At 27.2% G+C, this 17225-nt stretch overlaps 1 protein-coding gene across 2 annotated transcripts in view; it reads left to right on the forward strand.

Moving 5' to 3' along the window:
* Nucleotides 1-14433, forward strand: part of LOC111618702 (dnaJ homolog subfamily C member 5-like) — a 32121-nt gene extending 17688 nt beyond the window's left edge. Inside the window, exons 2-6 of one of the 2 annotated variants that reach the window (XM_023360274.1) lie at nucleotides 6734-6815; nucleotides 10659-10715; nucleotides 10830-10982; nucleotides 11053-11184; nucleotides 13889-14433. In XM_023360274.1, the coding sequence (XP_023216042.1) occupies nucleotides 6734-6815; nucleotides 10659-10715; nucleotides 10830-10982; nucleotides 11053-11184; nucleotides 13889-13981 (517 nt within the window). In that variant the 3' untranslated portion in view covers nucleotides 13982-14433. Of the gene's footprint in view, nucleotides 1-6733; nucleotides 6816-10658; nucleotides 10716-10829; nucleotides 10983-11052; nucleotides 11185-13822 lie in introns of both variants that reach the window. The other variant, XM_023360275.1, reaches the window with a different exon arrangement.
* The last annotated feature ends 2792 nt before the right edge of the window (nucleotides 14434-17225 follow it).

The raw sequence follows: 17225 nt of genomic DNA on the forward strand, positions 1-17225 counted from the left end.
AAGAAAATTCATAAAAAGAATAGAACAACGAGAGACTGCAACCTTTTTTTTTTTTTTGTTTTTAATCACCTGGTTCTTCATTCTTAATTCCCAACTTTTCTATTTCCTTTAGTTATAAGTAGTTTGTAAGGTAGTTGTAAGTTAGTCGTAAGTTATAGTTAGTTAGATTGTCCTGCGTTTATTTGTTGTGCGTTAAGAGAATTTTGATGATTGGATAAAGAAATGTTCAATGCCTGCGTACCTGAAATAATTTAAGGTTGACAAAAAGTTGGGATCTAAATAAACAAAAGAACTGGTTTGTTGAGAAAAATAAAGTGTGTTGTGTTAAAAATTTGTATCAAAGTTTATTTTATTGTACTATTCCATTCATGGGATCCAGTACATCTCATTTATGAACATCACAATGTTTTGTAATCACAAATCCAAAAGGATTTTAACTCATCCAACATTTTTGTAAACAGAAGCAAAAGGAAATATCAGTAGGAACCACGTGAAAATGACTTGACAATTAAAACTGCATACCCACTTACATCAATTGCTTCAGTGTTAACTAATATTTCAAAACAAGTGTTTTACAAGTGTAAATGATTAACCTACAAAATGATGGAAATTAAACACAAATATTGCAATATAAGATTATGTAATAAAATTACAAAGGTTTTTTGAATAAAGCATTTTTAGTTTTTAATATTTTTAACTTAGTGTATTTATAATAGAGAAGCTTCTTAAATGCATAATACAACTCTGACCCAAAAAAAAACCTCAGACAGCATGTTATTTTAATCGATCTCTAACTTATCCTTTAATAATATCAAACAGAAAAATTCTATACACATATAATTATTTTTTATTAGTAAACTTTTATTATAACTAAAGATTTTACATAAAAATTTTTCATATTGATAATACATGAAAAAAGCATGTGCGACAGAAAAAACCTTGGACAGAGCCATTTCTGACAAATGATACCTTGGACAATATATTAAATGATTTGTTCCTAAATGGGTAAATGAGCTGACATGTGATATTTGCATATTTTTCTTATAAACATTATTGAGGTGTATTTGTTTAATGAAAATGGCATCTTGTAAGGCTGCAAGTGTTGATGTACCATACATGAAGTAATATACTCCATAGACAGGACAAATCCTTAAGAAAAATTGCAAAGGAATTAAAAATTGGCAATTCCACAGTATGGGGGTATGTTTCAAAATATCAAGAAACTGGTAAAATTCATCCAGAAAAATCAACCGGAATGTCAACAACCATAACAAAGACTGATGACACCTTCATAAAATAATTTTAAAAAATTGAGGGTATCACTCAGTGAATTAGTGAATGAATGGAATAAAGTTACTGGAAAGGAAGTTACAAAAGAAACTACTTGTTGTATCCATCTTTACAAACTTGGCTACAGCTTCTACCAGGTAAGAAAATAATATTTTTTACTTAACAGTTGTGATAGGTGACATTTCTTAGACGAAGGCAAAACCACTTCTCACAAAAAAAAAACCAATTGAAGTAGGACAAAGAGCACCAATGCTGGACACAACAACAGTGGAAGCAGATTGTTTTTAGTGATGAAGCAAAGTTTGAAGTTGCATTTGAGGCAATATAAAAAAGTCATTAGAAAGCAGAGGCATTCCATCATGACTGTCTACAGCACACTAAAATTCTCAGCAAATGCTATGATGTGTGGTTGCATGTCAGTCCAAGGTGTGGGAAATTTGCATTTTATCGAGGGATCAGTAAATGCAGCAAAATATCAAGAAATCCTAGAAGAAAACCTATTACCATCATTAGAAAAATTACAATATCACAGACATTTTATTTTCCAGCAACTTGTTGGTTAGAAGTGTGGTGCAAGTTGCCATACTGCTAAAACCAACAAGGCTTGGCTGGCCCAACAAAATATTAACATATTAAAATGGCAATTGAGTAGTCCCAACCTTTCCCTTATAGTAAATATGTGGTGTACAATTAAAAAAGCATTAAGAAAATGATGTCAAGGAAGTGTGAATGGTTTAAAGCAAATAATCAAGCAAATTTGGAATAAAATTACTCAAAATGAATACTTGGCTCTTGTTGATACACTGAATGATTGTATAAACACTGTTATACAAGCCAAAGATTAAATATTAATGTACTGTCTGAGACATTATTTGTCAGAAATGGCGCTGTTTGAGTTTTTTTTTTTTGTTGCACATACTTTTTTCAATTGCTCATATAAAAATTTGCATATTAATAATATATTCCCAACAACCACGTGGCCATCTTGTTCGCCATGTGCCGAATAGTGTAAGAATTCTCATGATGACGTAGTAAATCATATTAATAATATATAAAAAAAAGTTATGTAAAATCTTTAATTATAATAATAATTTACTAATATGTAATAATTATAAGTGTACAAAATTTTTGTTTGATATTATTGAAGGATGAGCTACAGATTGATTAAAATAACATGCTGTCTGAGGTTTTTTTGTCAGGGTTGTATAAGCTGCTACTTTTCAATAATTGAACTTTGAGGTTGTCACTAAATATTGAAATAATGAAAAAAATAATTTTTTTAATAAATACTTTATACAATATAAAGAACATATTAACAAAAAATAGATTTTCTTTAAAATTGTGATTTTTATAAGGAGTTGGATTTTTCTTTTTAAAGTAGATAGGACTTTTAAAAAATTCTTGTTTCAGTATTATGTTAAAATCTTCATATAAAAATATGAAAAAGAAAATTGGATTTCGAACTCGCATTTGAGTTATAAATAAACACTTGGCTTTATTTCCATCATTTTTAGTTGATATGTGACAACAGCACATTTCTGGAATAAAGCCCCTCATCAGTCAACTTGTATTTTCTCGATGGTATTAATCCGATGGGCTGGACACGTTATTCTTTGGATGGTGTAAATATGTGTGTATTTCATGGGTGACAGGTTGACCTGTCTCATTGCGGTGGGTGTGGTAGCGACACCGCTGGCGCATTTGTTTTATTTGCAAGTAATCGTGCCACGACATGCATTATTTATTCATTGTTACATCAAATTGTGTTACTAATAGTCCTTATTACTAAAAAATATCACTGTTTGTATCACTTTATATGAAAACTGTTTGCTTACATTGGACGTCAACCTTTACAAGTGGTGGTCAGCAAATGCAAAACAGTATCCAAGCCTGACAGAATTCACTAAGATTTATCTATCGTCTCCCGGCACTAGTGTATATAGTGAGAGACTATTTTCAGAAACAGGTATAGTTTATGAGGAAAAGTGCAATCATTTGCTATCAACAAATGCTGAAAAAATTGTTTTCATTCATCACAACTTACCACTAATAGATTTTAAGTATTAAATGTAATAATTTGTGATTAAAATAAATATGTTTTTGAGTAATATGTGCGCTTTTTTATTTTTTTTTTGTATTTGGCAGAATAGTATGCAACATTCAGCCGAATACCGAATATTAAAAAAAAGTGGCCGAATACCAAATTGTAGCCGAATATTCGTGACATCTCTAATTTAAACCCTTTATGCAGAAATGTGATTGTGAATGTTGTAAGAGGGATTGTTGTGTTGGGTGCTACAAAGCTACTTTAGTATAGCATTACACATTAATTAAACTAAACTGTTTGTTACTTATTCTTGAACTACCATTGAAAAATATTTCCTTTTCCTTCATGTAATAAGAGAGAACTTTTTATTAATTTATAACATACCATAATTTTTAATATATCTAAATGACCACTGTCATACAGTATCTCCTAAAACAAACATTAATTTGTAATTAAATTTTTCTTCTAAAATTATTTATAAGCTACATGCATGATGCACGATATAATTCTTTTTTTGTAAAAATGATTCAATGAGAAATAATGTCATCAGATATATGAATAATTACTAGTAAATACTTCAATAAATTAAGTTGAACTATAAAAATTTATTAAGAAATTAATTTCAATAAAAGACACTAATTAAATTTGCATAACACCTTATTGATTACATTGAATGGTTAATTAATGATGTCTAGAAGAGTTATAAAATGCTTATTAATATTGAAATAATAAGGCACGAAATGAAATTCTATAGTTATCCCGATGTGCAATGAAATCAATTAATGTATTTTATTAATTCTGTAGACCCTAATTAGCATTAAAAAAATTCTAACTTTTCCAATTCTTAATCTAATGTTAATTTGTAAAGTCATTAAATGAAAATTTAATAACAATTTAATTAAGGGATGATATTGATTACTTCTTGATATATTCAAATATTTCACAAGAGTTACAATACATTTCATTAATAGTTTGAATGACATTTTTGTTGGATTTTTCTATTGTTTGAACTGAAAAAAACACATATGTAAAGCATGATATAATTATTTTTTTTAATTACTACTTTTCTTCTTGTCAATTTGATCTTCTTCTTTGAAAAAGTTATTTATTTTGATAGTTTAAAAATTTTACCATGAGTTCATTAATCAGGAAACTGGTTTTTTTTTGTAAGTAAAGTACAATAAACTTTCATCTTTGACTATTGTGAAGAAGCTTCTTTAAATATGATTTTGATGATAAAATATATTAAAATTAGTAGAAAACTCGTTACTTTCTTCTAAAATAGTATTTTCTATTTTTAGGTCTTTTCTGGGTTTGTTTAACTATTTAGATTAGATTGCAATTGGCAGATATAAATATAGCTGTACAACAAAAAATATTCTACAAATTAGGCAAATTGTTAGTTCAATAAACAAACATCTCTTACATTGAAGCTAATACTTTTCATTCCATTTGAAGTAAAACTTAACAAAACAACAAGTATACATTCCTACATAGAATGAATCATTTTTTTATTGAATGAAAAAATTGATGAGGATGTAGTGCTGTGCTACTTTAGTGTTGTTGTTTATGTATGCTTAGATATTAATATAATTTTGTGTATATAAATTATCTTCCATTACCACGTGTCGGGATCTACTTTTTGTATAACTGTCCGCGGAAGATTGTTGTATCACTTTTCTTGCTACACTGACTGGTGTGGACTAATTTGTCAAGAACGGGATCACGTGTTAAGAGAGTATTCATGAATGAGGGGGAGTATAAATTGGGCCGTCTTGTGTGTTGAAAGATCTTTCTTGGTTTTGCTTCGCGGTCCGATATAGTTCGTCTGGTAGCAGGAGATAGAAGAGTCAGCCAAGAAATAAATACATCGAGTGAAGGTACTGTATTGTAATCCGTTTCCATCCTTAAGAACTTATCATCAGCAGCATCGTGTTGTGCATATACGGACAGTTTAACATTAACGGACCCAAGTAATATTGATATTGTAAACGTTTGATATATATATATGAAATATGGCTACATATAGAAAGTACATTAGTGGAGAGTCATGAACTGTTGTCCGACAATCGGAGATTTGGAAGTTCATCTAATAGAAGAACAAAGGAAGGTTGTGGCAGCACATGTTTATCGTCTTGTAAATAATTGTATGTAGATTAAATGCAAATTAGTTTAGTATTTTAGTAATAAGTTTAGAATTTAATGTTTGTCATTAGAACTACCTTGTGTCATCACTAAACTGTAGCACATTTATACCTTGTAAGCCATACTGATAGTTGGCACTGATCCTTATTTGTTATTAAAACCATCATTTTATTCTAAGTAGAATTGTACAGTCCTTAAATCGATTAACATACACCCAGACTCAATATATTCCAATATATTAGAGATCTAAACAAGGATTAATATTCAGACATTTTTGTATTCAGTATTAAATTATCTTTAAGAAAATATATGGAAATATGTATTTATATAAATTGTTTTAAATGTATATTTAAAAACAGAAACAGTTATATTACTTTAAAATATTTTTAATAAAGCATTAGTAAAATATGAAAATAAAAAACATTTGATAATTTTAATTGCTTAGAGAATAGCAAACTCTATTATAAGTATATAAGTCAAGTTAACAAAATATTTATGAATCGATTTATTTAAATTCTGAGTAATTAAAAAAACTCAGACAAAACTGATACCATTTTATGAAACAGAAGACAGCTTTTTTTTTCTAGAAGTCAAAAATCTATTTATTAAAACAGAAATGGTTTTCAATCTACTTTAGATCATCTTTAGCTATTGCACAAAACTTGAATTTTTCTTTGACTAACTAGCAGACATTTCATTCTCTAATTTTTTGTGTAACAGCTGAAGACGACCTAAAGTAGGTCAAAAATGTCTGTTTTAATAAACAAATTGTAGCTTTCAGAAAAAAGCGATTTGTTTTCAATGTTTCTGAGTAATTGTATATTTCAACTATAATATTACATTCTCAGTCATATTTATTTATTATTGCAAATTAAATGTTAATACAGAAATCATTAACATTTAAATTATTATTATAACTTTCAAAATATTGTATTGATACATACATTTTAACTAATTATACATTTATCCAGTCTGTTGAGAATAAGTAATTTGATTAATTACATGACACAAACATTTCACAAATGCATTTAATTTAAAATTTATTACATTTGTGTTCTATGTTTTTGACTTCAATTTTTAATTTACTAAATGTTCATTCTGATTACTATTTTTAAGTGCTACAATACTTGGGAGTAGTATTTTAATTAAAATTTATCTAATTGTTTTTATGTTGAATTCGTCTGTAATTTAGACTTAAGCATTTTGTAAAAGGCACAATTAAATAAAAAAATTTGCATTTTTTTTTCGTAGAACTTCTGGAGATTCATTGTATTTGATATTGGGTCTGCCAAAAACTGCTACTCAAGATGAAGTAAAAAAAACATACAGGAGGGTAAGTTTTTATTCAGACATTCCTTTGAAATTGAATTAAAAATTTATTGCAAGGAAATTAAATTTTGTGTTTACACTTCTGAATTTTTTTAAAAATTTTCTTGTAATGCTTCTTAATATGTATTATTAAAAAGTTCAGTTTGTTTTTTGTTATATTTCATTATCTGTGATAAAAATATTTTTTGTAGAGAATTGCTTTTCAGTTTCTATTCAAAAAATAAATAATTCTGTATAATGATTCTGTAAACAAATAATTGTTACAAAATATTTTTAATATTAATTTATGTGAATTTTTTAGTTAAAATCAATTATTTCATAATGAAAGAAAGATAAGCATTATTAAACTCAACAAAATATTAAACAATTATTCAAGAAAACATAATTCAGTATTGTTTTATTTATTTATAATTATTTATTGATTAGAAAAGAATTAAGCTTATACAAAGATTAATCAATTTAGTTAAATATTAAACTTTAAATTGGAAATAAGTTTTATTTATAAACAAATTATTATTTACTTATTTTATTTTATTTTTGACTGATTTTCTTTGTATTCTTATTTAAGTATTAAATATCAATTGAATAAAAATTTGTTATAAACTTGTTATGTTGAATATTGTTTGTTTGTTTTTACAAGTCAAATAGGCTAAATGAAAATGACATTATCATTACTCTTAATTTCACTGGACATTTTGACTAATTCATGCACAATATGGCTAGCATGTCTCTGTAATTGTAAATGTTATTTAAAATGTTTTTTGTGCTTGCTTCAAGCGTTCAGTTATTTGTGTCGTTTTATTTTTTAATAGTTGAGTGAATTTAGATGTATAAATATTGTTGGATCAGTTCATATCTTGAAGAAAATAGTGATTCTTTTCTTTATGAATTGTTTTCTTTTGAAATATCTGTACCATCAATATAAAGCATATGCACCAAGTAGAACCAATAATTTGTCTATTTAGTAGTTTCATTCATTCAACTTCATAAATACATCTTTTATATAAGAGGTCTGTTCAAAAAAGATTGGACTTTTGTCATAAAACCTTATTATTGTGATTACAATATTATGCATATTTGTCTCCTTCAAAGTACTCCCCCTGCTTGCAATGCACCATTTCTATTGTTTTTGCCACTGTTGGAATGATTCCCTGGAACTCATTTTGTGAGATGGCACATAGTTGACTCTTTGAATTTGTTGAATCTCATCTACAGTTTGAAAAGAGTACAGGGGAGTACTCAAGTCTAGAGAGTACTGGGACAGGGAAGGATGGCCACATTGTTAGTGGCCAAAACTTGGCTGACAAACTGAGATGTGTGACATGGTATGTTGTCATGATGCAATACCCAGCTCTTGTTTTCCCACAGCTCTGGCTTGTTCTGGCACACATCTCCCCTCAAATGTCTTAACAAGGAGTTCTATGTAGAAATTTTAACCTTGTGGCACAAATTTATGATGGACTATGCTTTGATAACAAAAAAAAAATAATCAACATTGGTTGTCCTGATCTTGAATCTTCCTCAATCAATATTCTGTCCAACTTAAGATGCTTAAACCATTCATGACCCTGCAAACAGCTCATACAGTCCTCCTCATAGGCCTGCTGATGCAAAGCTCAGGTTTCAGTAAAAGTTTTGCTGATCTCAAAGCAAAATTTCATGTAAGCATGTTGCTCCTTAAAATCTTTCATCTTTCATCTTCATTTCAGAGTGGTGATTGCATGTTTACTTTGACAGCTCTGTTGCCAACCAGAATACTAGAATGTGCCAAGGGACATTGTGTTACCAAAGTTTCTGGCTACATGGTACCACTTGCGGAAGTGTGATTGGTGCAATACTTTGCCATTATGTCAAAAGTCTGATCTTTATTTGAACAGACCTTATACACTAATTCAGAAGTGGGAATTTTATTTAACTTAGTTTACAGCTGAAATATTTTTCATTTTAAATCATTTTCAAATGCTTTTTCAGTTTTCTTTAATTTTCCTTATTTCTATTATTAAATGTAACATATTTTAAATCTAAAAATTTATTATATTACAAATAGGATTTTCAAACCTTATTCTACACTTTATCACTTATTTAAATTTGAAAATTTTCAAAATAATTTTCTATTATTTCAGTTTTCTAATATGAAGCTATTAATTAAAATATATAAATTATTATATTCTTTTTTATACAAAAATATACAATAAAATATTTAAATTTATTATTTTAGTAAAATAGAAAACACAGAGTTGCTTGATATTCTGTAAAAGTACATTATACCATCATATCTAAACAAGCCAAGTATAATTATTGTAATCACTACGAGTGGATTATTGTGAATGTCCGCGATATCATCAGGAGTAGTTTATAAATATGTTCCATTCTAGTATTTATTAAATGCAATTTCAATGTGTTTTTATTCTATTAGATAACATGAGAAAATTACAGCAATTTTTTTCATGTTATCTAATAGTTAACATAAAACTGTGAATATGAACAAAATATTGAATAACACTGTTTTATTTTATCATTTAAAAAATCTAATATGAACATGAAACTAAATTTATTAGCTCCAAAATACACATTTTTAAAGAAAAAATATTAAGATTAAATTAACTAGACAGATAAGTATGGCTATAATAATTTGAAGGGCTTATCATATCAGGTAATGACTGGAATAAACAGACTAAATTTTTTACAAAATAGCCTTTAATCACTCATAGTCAAATTTTAGTATGCATTTCAGGTACGAAGACTCCTCATCAGCCTACATACAGTATAAACACAAAATTATCATCAAACCATCATAACATAAGTAGCAATTCCAATTCCAAACAAAATTCTTTTGTATAAATACAGTGCACTGTTTGCATAATACAGTTGACCCCCCTATAACACTGTTGATTATTCCATTTCATATGAATTCCATGTTGTACGAGTCACTTAGATTTTACAAATACGTGTGCCTGGCTGTAAACGGTTCATATATTTGTAAAATCTAAGTGACTCGTACAACATGGAATTCATATAAAACAGAATAATCAACAGTGTAATAGGGGGGTCGACTGGTATAAAATCAATACATTAAAATTTACTAAAAAAATTAAATAAGTACTAAACAATAAAAATCGTATTTTATCTGGAACTGGTAAATTCCACTCATTTTTTTTCTCTTTTCAAATTCAGATAAATAGTGCCATTTATTACAAATTAGTTTTCCCTTTAAATATCATTACATTAGGAAAAGTATTACTCAATTCATTTCATAAATCTTTAACAGCACTCTTTATTATTTTATTTTTCTTATCGCTCACAACATGATCAAAAAGAAAGAAAAAATATTGTTGAATTATTTCAAATTCTTTCTTTGTTCATTCCAAGGTTTGAAGTTCTTATTGAATATATTTATCTAAAATTGATTCTCTCCCATTATTTAATGAAAAATTGTTATTAATGTTTGTATATAAAAAGGATTTACTTTCAAAAAGTAGTATCTTAATAAGTTAATGTAATTGATAAAATATTACTACTATAGAAATTGTTATAAAATCTAGTAATACTTTATCTGAAATATTTTGTTGATATCTTTGAAATAATACATAATCAAATTGAATTTTCAATCTTTAGTTGGAACAGGTTAAACATTACACAGATATCTAATTGATCAAAACTTAAAAAGTTAATTTGCTTTAGCAATTTAAAAAATAAAAATATATTGGAATAAGTTTTATCATAATTTTAGATAGAATAATCTTACTGTATACATTCATATTATAGAAATTTGGAAAATTACAGTAAATAGAATATTATCAAACTGTTCATAAACAAATTTAATAATAATGTTTATAATTCATTTTAGTTAGCTCTTAAATATCATCCAGATAAAAATCCAAATGATCCTGCAGCAGCTGAGAAGGTAAGTACATAATATGAATTGTTTTATTTAAATTTACAACTAATATTAAATAAGTTTTCATTCTAATATTATAGAATTGCATTATATTTGAGAAAAATTTTAACATTTTTGTAGTTTAAAGAGATTAATCGAGCACATAGCATTTTGAGTGATTTAACTAAAAGAAATATATATGACAATTATGGATCTTTGGGATTGTACATAGCTGAACAATTTGGAGAAGAAAATGTCAATACTTATTTTGTACTTACAAGTGGATGGTGCAAGGTTGGTAATCTTCTATATTTTTTAAACTTTATTTCAAAAGAATATTTATAAATATAATTTATTTTTTTAGGCTCTCTTTATATTTTGTGGCATAATCACAGGATGTTATCTATGTTGTTGTTTTTGCTGTTGCTGTAATTTCTGCTGTGGAAAATGCAAACCAAGACCACCAGAAGAGACGGGCGATTACTGTAACTTAAAGGTAATCTATAAAACATTTTCTTAGCTTAATTGGGAAAATCCTTGAATCGACCAAAGAAGTTTCTTGGCTTTTTATATTTATTTTAAATTTTATTGTTATTAGCCATTTATAAACTATTAATTTTTTTAAAAATTTTCCATTCAGTTTAAATTATTATTACTACACCAATTATTTCCTTTAGTGTATTTCATATACCCATGAACAAAGTTTGCATATCTACTGAGCCATAAAAATGTTTAGCAAAATAACAACATATGGTAGATTAAGAATATTAATATTAACATTCAATTGACAACTAAGTTTTATAACAACAAAAAAATGTTCAAAAAATACCAAAGATTGTATCTAAAATTAGTATGTGTTCAGATTTCAATATTCTTAAATATTTCAAAAATAAGAATATTTTGTTAAAGTAATGAAAATATGGGACAAAATATCATTGAGAATCTTGAAACTTGATCGAAATAAGTAGAAATTATGGTTAAGTTTTGATGGATTTTGATGATACAAATTTAAAAAATAACTTAAATAAATATAGTTGTTAATTATAGAAATGTGACATTCATATAGAATTAGATATAAAAAATCTGTCTCTTAAGGTTGTGAATCAAAGTAAAAAAGACATTAGATAAAGGCACAAACAGTTTACATACTAGGATAATAATTTTTCATTTGAAACTATTCAAAACATTTACTATTGTATACTAACACATACAGTAACACGTTGTACACACACAACACCATCCTCAGTGTCTTCTTCATTTAGTATACAATATTTGGTGTGAAAATCATCATATTGATCACATTTACTATTGATAGTTTTGCTAAATAATAATTGTTGTTCCTAATCTAAATGTTTGTCACAATCTATTCTTATATTCTGCCATCAAATAAGCTACCATAAATTGATTCTTAGTAATAACTTCTTGACTTATCATGTTTTAAATTAATAGAATTAGTTTCAATTAATAAGTAAATGAATGTATTTTTGATATGAATTTTAGGTTTTGCACTTATTTGTCTGTGACAAATATAAACTGTAGATAGACTCCAAATTATTAAGTAACTCAAATCAAACTGTCAAATTTTTTCTATAGACTATTTTTAAAGCTTTATTTTTCTTTCTATTGTAATGTATCATTTAAAGTTTGGCATATTAGTAATGATCAGTGGGATTTTTATTTAACTAGACATATATTAAAGAATAAAAACTTCTTGAATGCATTTTGAAGGATAAGAAGAAATAAAAATTACATGTCCAGTTGTGATGTTGGGTAGTGAAAGAATTTTTTAATTAATTATATAATCACAATATAAAGTTTGTTGTTTATAATTTGCATAACTCAAATAATGCATTTAGTATTTTAAATTTTAATGTTATTTTATAAAAATTTAATAAAAACAAAATGATTGATGATTGACATTTGATTCCAGTTTACTCGTGTAAAATTCTACTGTTTCATACTAATGATATATGTTGAAAAATAAAATTCACTATCAAAACCTGAAATCTTCTATGAAAATTAAAGTTAATATTTATTCTTCAATTCTACAATAATTCATAAATTTTCACTCTCTATTAAATGGGATGATGATGATGTCTCTCCAAAAAATTATACCATTAAATTAACTTGATGAAATTTTAAATAATAATAATTCCAAACACTCACAATGTACAAAACACATGCACTGAAAAATCAGCAAATACACAGAACTTGCCCAGGAAATAAGTCATCTATGGAGGATGGATAAGGTGCTTATTAAAGGTGTCATACCACACACAATACATAAAAGTTTGGGAACACTACAATTGAATAGAAACACATACATAACACTACAATAGGCCACTGTATTGAATACATGTAATATTGTTAGGAAATTCCTGAATACAGACACACACACTGACACATGTATTTAATTTTTGTCTTGCTTTGGTTACTATACCTTGACTCTAGTCTGGCATAGTACATAGCAACCAGTGTTAACCAAGTATAACTCACTAAACCCAACATAATAATAATGTGTTGTTGACTGACTCCATAAATTTTACATGTACTAAAAATCAATGTAATTTGGAATGATTTATTTTCCTAAATTAAGATGATTGAATCACTCAAAGAAAAATCTAGTAATTAAATCATTTATTAAATTCTATATTAATAAACAAATGTCAATAATTTAAGTGCATTATTCTGAATTTCTCAAGAAGAAAATTTGTTTTTATAATACATGTTTTTTTTAGAAAAATAAAAATAAAATGAAAGTGTGTGTCAAAAGGGATATGAAATGGCCAAAAATTTTGAAATTTGGCAGGAATACTTTTATATATGCCGTATTAATGCTGTTACATTTTGGAAATTATAAGTTGAGGAAGAGAGAGAAATAGAGAGGAGTGTAGGGGGTATATGTCAAATGGGGCTAGATTTAATGAAAATTTTATTTTGTACTTTAAAATACTATTTATTAAATATAATTTGCTATTGTTTATTTCATGCTTTATTAATTTAATTTCTGCTTATAAAATCATTTTAATACTTAGTCTTAATAGATTGATTAAACTCAGTTTTATATTTATTATAACAATTTTCTTAATCTCCTATGCATCCAATATTTTCCTTATTATTTTGTACAACTTTAGTTTGAGTTGATTAAAAGCATGAGTTAAGATATCCTGCATGATATACCCCTACCTTCTAACATACAGAATCAACAAGGAATCCAGTTTCCTAGTCAGAATGCTACTACTAACAAGACGGGTAGGTCAAAGGTGAGCTGTCTAGGTAGTTTTTTCCTATAACAATCAGCAAATATTAAATAAAATCTTCTTTCATGGACATTTTGACAGATATTAAATGATTTTATAAAGTATAATTCTTTAAAAATAAAAATCTGTAATATTTTTGGTCAAATCTAGCCATCTAGTTACTATGTAAAATAATTAACCACTTCTAATTTTTAGTCTTTATGAAATATTTAAGTTTCAATTAAAACACCTTGTTTTAAATCTTTTCTTTCTTAATAAAATGAACATAATATAAAAAACTGCTTGTTCAATACATACTACTAAATTATATACAATAACAGATGTGCCATCAATACTGAGAATTTCCAGATGACAGCTAATCCTTGAACATACTATTGGGTGTGACAGCCAAATTATAACTGAACAAAAAAAATACTCCTTTCAAAACTCAATAAATATAAAACTGTTTTATTACGATAGATATATGAGAGTCTCAAATGATTTTATGCTAAAGACTTGTTTTCAAGTGAATGGAGCTTAAAAATTAAAATTTGCAATCATTTTTAGATTGCTCTAAGAAAATTAGATGCTCTAACTTAGGTCTATAAACCTGAAAACATTTGGGACTTGTGAAGTTTTGTCTAATAAAATCCAAATTATTGCTTTCCTCTAAAGCAGTGTTTCCCAATCTTTTTGGATTAGTGACACATTGAATTTAATAAGATTCCTGTGACACATCTTAATTTTTGTTTTTAAAATTTAAAATAAATTACAGTCAATTTAAAAATATTTTGATAATATAGAAGTTAAACTTACCAAGACAAAAAAACTCGTAATTTTACAAATATACTAAATAAAAATAAAAAGACTATTTGAGTCAATGCATAGAGCTAGTATTGGTCTTTAAGCTGGTAAGCCAAAACATTTATAGAAGCTACAAAGTGGCCAGCAGTAAAAAGATAAATGAAATTTTAAAAAAATAGCTTATTCAAAATTCTAAACAATACTTAATATTTCTGCGACACACCCGAGGTACATACTCTTGTGAGTTACAGGTTGGGAAACACTGCTCTACAGTATTAACATATATTTCATACTATAATAGTATCAAGTGTCTCATTAGCACAGTTCATAATCTGTTTCCTACGTAATTACCATATTTCCTTAATTAAATCCTGGTCTTTGAATAAACCCCAGAGAATAAAGGTGCCATTAAAATTAAATCCTGATCTTTGAATAAATCCCAGAGAATAAAGGTGTTATTAAAATTAAATCCTGGATTGAAAAGCATGGGAAACATATTGAAGTACTATGCTGTACAGGGTGATATAGTTTAGACTAGCAGATAAGGAATTTAACTAAAATTCTATTTTTTTGAATTGTGTAGAGTCAGATAGCACTTTCTATTCCAAGGTTAATGGAAATATTTTTTGAAGTAAAATTGAAATATTGTTGAATACCGAGCCAGGAAAAGTTGCAATTTACTTTATAAGTCAAGATCTTGTCAGTCAAAGGGTAATTAGAAAAGCTCCAAAAAGATGGCGAGTTTGAACTGCAAGATGATAGTCGAGACTGATTCCTACACAACATTGAAACATACACAAATGACAATGTAATAACTGAATTGAGTTAACTTTGAAAACAGTACTTATTTCAAATGTAACCCATAAATTAAGATAATTAAGGTGTTTCAGTTTTTACCAACTTGTCTACTGATGCAAGGTAATATAGATGCAAAATAATCTAGCCTCAAAAACCCTGGGACTTCAAATAAATCCTAGAGGATATGTAAATTTTAAAAAATAAACCCCTGGGGTTTGAGGAAATACAGCAATTTGCCATTTGAAAATTTTCAGATCCAATCAAAAATAAGATATTTAAACTTTAAAATATTCTGATATCAAACAATCTAAATACAAGTATTTGTAGTAAGTAATAAAATGAATATATGTGGAAGGTAAATGAAAATCAAAGTTAAGATTCCTAATTTTAGTATTCTGTGTAAAAGTAGCATAGACAGGCTACAGATTTTCCAGTATTCATGAATTATTGTAGAATTGATGGAATTGTTGTTATTACTATAAATAATAATTTTTTAAAAAACAGNTTAAATTGGAAATAAGTTTTATTTATAAACAAATTATTATTTACTTACTTTTGTTTTATTTTTGACTGATTTTCTTTGTATTCTTATTTAAGTATTAAATATCAATTGAATAAAAATTTGTTATAAACTTGTTATGTTGAATATTGTTTGTTTGTTTTTACAAGTCAAATAGGCTAAATGAAAATGACATTATCATTACTCTTAATTTCACTGGACATTTTGACTAATTCATGCACAATATGGGTAGCATGTCTCTGTAATTATAAATGTTATTTAAAATGTTTTTTGTGCTTGCTTCAAGCGTTCAGTTATTTGTGTCGTTTTATTTTTTAATAGTTGAGTGAATTTAGATGTATCAATATTGTTGGATCAGTTCATATCTTGAAGAAAATAGTGATTCTTTTCTTTATGAATTGTTTTCTTTTGAAATATCTGTACCATCAATATAAAGCATATGCACCAAGTAGAACCAATAATTTGTCTATTTAGTAGTTTCATTCATTCAACTTCATAAATACATCTTTTATATAAGAGGTCTGTTCAAAAAAGATTGGACTTTTGTCATAAAACCTTATTATTGTGATTACAATATTATGCATATTTGTCTCCTTCAAAGTACTCCCCCTGCTTGCAATGCACCATTTCTATTGTTTTTGCCACTGTTGGAATGATTCCCTGGAACTCATTTTGTGAGATGGCACATAGTTGACTCTTTGAATTTGTTGAATCTCATCTACAGTTTGAAAAGAGTACAGGGGAGTACTCAAGTCTAGAGAGTACTGGGACAGGGAAGGATGGCCACATTGTTAGTGGCCAAAACTTGGCTGACAAACTGAGATGTGTGACATGGTATGTTGTCATGATGCAATACCCAGCTCTTGTTTTCCCACAGCTCTGGCTTGTTCTGGCACACATCTCCCCTCAAATGTCTTAACAAGGAGTTCTATGTAGAAATTTTAACCTTGTGGCACAAATTTATGATGGACTATGCTTTGATAACAAAAAAAAAATAATCAACATTGGTTGTCCTGATCTTGAATCTTCCTCAATCAATATTCTGTCCAACTTAAGATGCTTAAACCATTCATGACCCTGCAAACAGCTCATACAGTCCTCCTCATAGGCCTGCTGATGCAAAGCTCAGGTTTCAGTAAAAGTTTTGCTGATCTCAAAGCAAAATTTCATGTAAGC

Source organism: Centruroides sculpturatus, unplaced genomic scaffold, assembly GCF_000671375.1.
Source record: "Centruroides sculpturatus isolate CEXI.00-Female unplaced genomic scaffold, Cexi_2.0 scaffold193, whole genome shotgun sequence".
NCBI lineage: Eukaryota > Metazoa > Arthropoda > Arachnida > Scorpiones > Buthidae > Centruroides > Centruroides sculpturatus.